The following is a 4,456-nucleotide window of genomic DNA, read 5'->3' as shown; positions in this document are numbered from 1 at the left end:
TGAATGGAATGGTATCAAACATATGGAAAACATGTGTTTGACGTGTTCGACACCATTCCATTTATTCTGTTCAAAACATTACTATGAGCCCGTCTTACCTAATTAACGTGCCACCAGCCGCCTGTGGATGACGGCTATTAGAAAACACAACTGTGGTAATTCATTTTATAAAACATTTAAAGTTTTTCTTGATGACAATTAGGACGCTTATCATATTTCCTAAATAAATACAATATTTTTTTATGAGGCCTAACCAAATGTAATTTCAACATTTTATAGGAGAGAAAGACAGAACTGCTCAAGGCACTAATGGCTAATTCTTCACACCTGGCATAAATGCTGTGGCAAGGGCCTTACCTATAATTGGAGATTTGAGTGAATTCAGTCAGAACTTATGATGAGTTTCAAGAGAGGGGTATTTTGGCGTGTGTGATATATTCAGAAGTGTTTTTTACATTACTCATATCAACAGAACGAGAATGTCTCTACAATTCCAAACTCGAAGCAGGTTTCTTGAGCTCCATCTTTCAAACAGCCTTAACGACTGGGATATGGATGAAGAGATCAAGCTGACCACAACAACTGACCAATTTTACCAAGGTAAGAAAAACACCTGTGTGCAATTTACCCTCCGAAGGGGATTAATGATGACATGCTGCCCTGAAAAGTTGTGGTACAACACTTTGTTTTGTCTGTCTATTACTCATTAGCAGGAGACAAACGGAATGATCAGTATCTGGTTCAGTGGCAGTATGCAAGAATATCGAGAAGAAAGGACGACCTCCCTTTTCAAAACTATCAGAAATCAGTTGAGGGTAACATGCCTAATAGAGACGTTACTTAACTTTAGTCTTAGCCCCATTTGAAATGTTTCATGTATGTGTTTGGTGCTTCAATGTTAACTTAAAATGTACTTGCATTTCAGACTCTCCAATACAGCCAAATCTGTGGTTGATGGTCAACCCCAACCTAGCCTGCCCAATTAAGTATCCCAAAAAAGTAACAAAGCTATTGAGTCCCAAGGTGCCACTGAAACACCTGGCACCAGTACCCAAGCCCACAGTCACCCATGTCAAACCCAAGTCTATCCCAAATGTGCTTCCAGTTTCACCTACTGAGGACACCTGCTTGGCCGACTCTCCACATGACGCGTCCTCCAGTGAGTACATGGTAGGTAAACTCTGATCAGGAGAGCAAACTTATAGTGAAAAAAGATATGTATTTAGTTCATGGTTTTCAAACGAGATTAAATCAGTGCAATATGTATAAGCATTTAGGAGCACATTGGACATATTGCACTCAACTGATCTCTTGCTTCAATAACTACATCTTGTGACATATTTTTCATAGCTTACAGATGAGGATGACACCTCTTCGGTGGATGTCCCCGTTTGTCGGAAAGTCAAAACTGCCCGCAAGGCAAAGGCCCCTAAGGGTGGACCACGAAAGCTTAGTCTGGCCCAAAGCAAGCGCCTCCAGCGCGTCCTTCAAGACAGCAACAACCTGAAGAGCGGAGCCTGGCTGCGTCCCCCTGTCAACTACTGCATCTTAATCGCCATGGCTATTGGCAGCAGCCGCACTGGCAGCCTCAATGTCCAACAGATCTATAACTTCACGAGGTAAGAACTACTGACCACAGAGAAGCATCACGTGTTTTTGAACTGATAGGTGGAGATTACCAGACCAGTAACACAATGCAGTTACTATTTTGTTGCAGCTGGAGAAACTATACTGAATCCCAAATCGACCCTTAAGTACTTGTGGAGAGCTGAGAGGATTTGACAGATGTACAGTAAGAATGTAATGGAGCCACCTTGTCCTCTGATAGCCTAAGGGTGGAAGTTTCACCATGTTGCTTATATCAACAACCTCTCAGTGCTTCACAAGTGCATACAGAAGAGTTTAGGGATTTATTTGTTATTGTTTCCATCTGTCATTGTTCTGACACCTTGAGGTCTCAGTCATTGAAAGTGTAATTGAGGATGATTGTGTGTGATTCTCACGGTTCCCTCTCCCAGAGAGCACTTCCCATTCTTCCAGACAGCCCCTGACGGCTGGAAGAACACTATCCGCCACAACCTGTGTTTCAGCAACAGCTTTCGTAAGACCCCCCAGCAGGTGTGCAGCGAGGGGAAGAGGAAGTCCTGTCTGTGGCACCTGACTCTAGAAGGACGCCGGAGGCTGAGGGATGAAATCCACACCCTTACCGGGGACTCGTACAAAGTGTTGAAGAGAAGCATGAATAATCCTGGTGAGTTAGTAGTCATAGAATTACACAGAGCCATTGAATTAAATTATAGAACCTCCATGTGCAGAGCTGTCTTATTAGGGGGTGACAGAGGACATTGTTTTCTTGCAATTTACATACGTAGGGCTGTGTTTGATTAATATTGGATGTCGATGACCCAATGATGTCCAACATTGTGCATACCAATGTATGGGCCAGGCTTTCAAATGAGGCTAAGGAAGTGGTTGGACAACAAGAGGGTTTTCATACTGAGCTGGAAATACTGTCAGTTACATTGGTGTGGCAACCTGTACATAAATGTTTTTTTTTCTTATTTGACAGATATGATTCAGACTTTGTTTGCGCTATGATCTGTGCCTTAGAGGTTACCCCAAACTGAGGTGGGACCTTGGGACAATGGCTGTGATGCAAGGGGCATCGATGGCTGTTGATAATGGATAAGTGAACAACAGCACTTCAATTATGCTTTCCTTACTGTATATTTTTTTGGGTATGTTATCGATTTTGGGGGTGTGCTGATGTTTTTCAGACGTGTGTATGAATAACACTAACTGTACTTTTGGATTTGTTCTGAAAATAAAAATGCATCATAACTTTTGGCAAATGACACCACTTGTTTATCTACTATCATCTCAGTTGGCTGATAGATAATAATACATCTAAAAATGGTTTTGCATCTGTAAAGATGAATAGTAACAAACCAATCTACAATAGATGGGTTGGTTGTTTAGCAACGCAATCGACATGTGCACAACTATGGGACAAAACGGATGGGGTTTGCTTTGCTTGTTGCTTGTTAGCCATATTAGCATTGACATGAAACCAGCTGAAATTAAGCATTTACCATTCCCCAAATGGGAGCTTCATGTCATTGTTGGTAGCTATCTAGCCATCCATGCTTGATTTGGAGGCTCTGTGCGGAGGGTGTGATGCGGAGTCTCCAGAGCAGGGGTAGGCAACCCTGGTCCTGGAGTGCTGCAGGCAATTCATGTATTTGATTTAACCAACCTGGGAGACCAGGTGTGTTGACTTTGGGCAATCACTGAACTGCTTAATTACCTCAGTCATGTGTGGTGTCTAGTTGGAAGAATAATCCTGCAGCACTCCAGGAACAGAGTTGCCTGCTGCAGAGGCCAAATGGAGCTCTGTACCGCATTGCATGACGCCTCCCAAATGTAACAATGCAGAGCTACATAGAGCCCTCCACATGTGACATGATTGGTTGACAGTAGGTGGGGGTGGTACATCCTGTATAAACTCACTTCCTTGACAACAAATATGGAGAACTTTGAGGAATGGCTTTACCTGGAATGCTTTTCCAGCAGTCTTGAAGGAGTTCCCATATATGCGGAGAGAGAGCGTGGCATGCACTCATGTTGTGACAACTTTTTACCAGTTGTAGGTAGGCTATTTAGATTGTCATTATCGAGACATTTATTTCCACACCTTTTTCCATAAAACATGAATACTCTAGAACTGATGTACATCAAGAAATAATGGAAACAAAGCACTGAAACGGCTTTGGGCGCACTAGAGCGTATTACAAATCTGTTCGGCGGTGGTTTAAACTGCATTCTAATGTTGACTGCTTAAAGAAAACGGTATCAGACAAAGTGCTTTATGCATGCTCAGTTCTAGGGTCTCGGGGGCTGCCTGAGTAGAAATGTTAAATGGAAGATATGGAACTACCTCGCATGGTTCTTTTTATGGGGGAAAAGTCCTCGCTGAAACTGAAGGCTAAATGTGGAGAATTATACATTTGCCTCAGGTCATCAAGTAGCCTACGTGTATTTAGTCAGCCACCAATTGTGCAAGTTCTCCCACTTAAGATGAGGCCTCTAATTTTCATCATAGGTATGACAGAGAAAATGAGAAAAAAATCCAGAAAAATCACTTTGTAGGATTTGATGTACTTATTTGCAAATTATGGTGGAAAATTAGTAAAAAAGAAAAAATTGGGACCTTTTAAGCATAGGCTACAATCTCGCAAATGGGCCATTTTTAAGTTTGTCTTAACAGCACAATTGCCAGAAAATAGTCTAACGTTTTTTGTGTTTCATGCTCAGATCTTCTGTCCAACTTTCATCACTCAAACTCTCCTGATTTATCTATGCACATGTGCAAAGGGTATTTATTTACAATTATACACCTGGTTCAAGCTCTGTGCTGAATGGCTGAAAGCTGTGGTATATCAGACCATATACCATG

General features: G+C 42.0%; 1 protein-coding gene across 2 annotated transcripts; it reads left to right on the top strand.

The window, feature by feature from the left end:
- The first annotated feature begins 305 nt into the window (after positions 1-305).
- foxr1 (forkhead box R1) lies at positions 306-2,857 on the top strand. 2 transcript variants are annotated; one of them, XM_020484598.2, is made up of 6 exons: positions 306-600; positions 714-815; positions 926-1,170; positions 1,351-1,619; positions 2,019-2,251; positions 2,570-2,857. In XM_020484598.2, the coding sequence occupies exons 1-6, from the start codon at positions 480-482 to the stop codon at positions 2,596-2,598; spliced, it is 999 nt and encodes a 332-aa protein (XP_020340187.1). In that variant the 5' UTR covers positions 306-479; the 3' UTR covers positions 2,599-2,857. The 2 variants fall into 2 exon arrangements, with proteins under 2 accessions (XP_020340187.1, XP_020340186.1); XM_020484597.2 differs by having other exon boundaries at positions 711-815.
- The last annotated feature ends 1,599 nt before the right edge of the window (positions 2,858-4,456 follow it).

The sequence above is a fragment of the Oncorhynchus kisutch genome, linkage group LG6 (genome assembly GCF_002021735.2).
Source record: "Oncorhynchus kisutch isolate 150728-3 linkage group LG6, Okis_V2, whole genome shotgun sequence".
NCBI lineage: Eukaryota > Metazoa > Chordata > Actinopteri > Salmoniformes > Salmonidae > Oncorhynchus > Oncorhynchus kisutch.
Note: the sequence above shows the minus strand (reverse complement) of the source record. Positions and strands in the feature narration are given on the sequence as shown.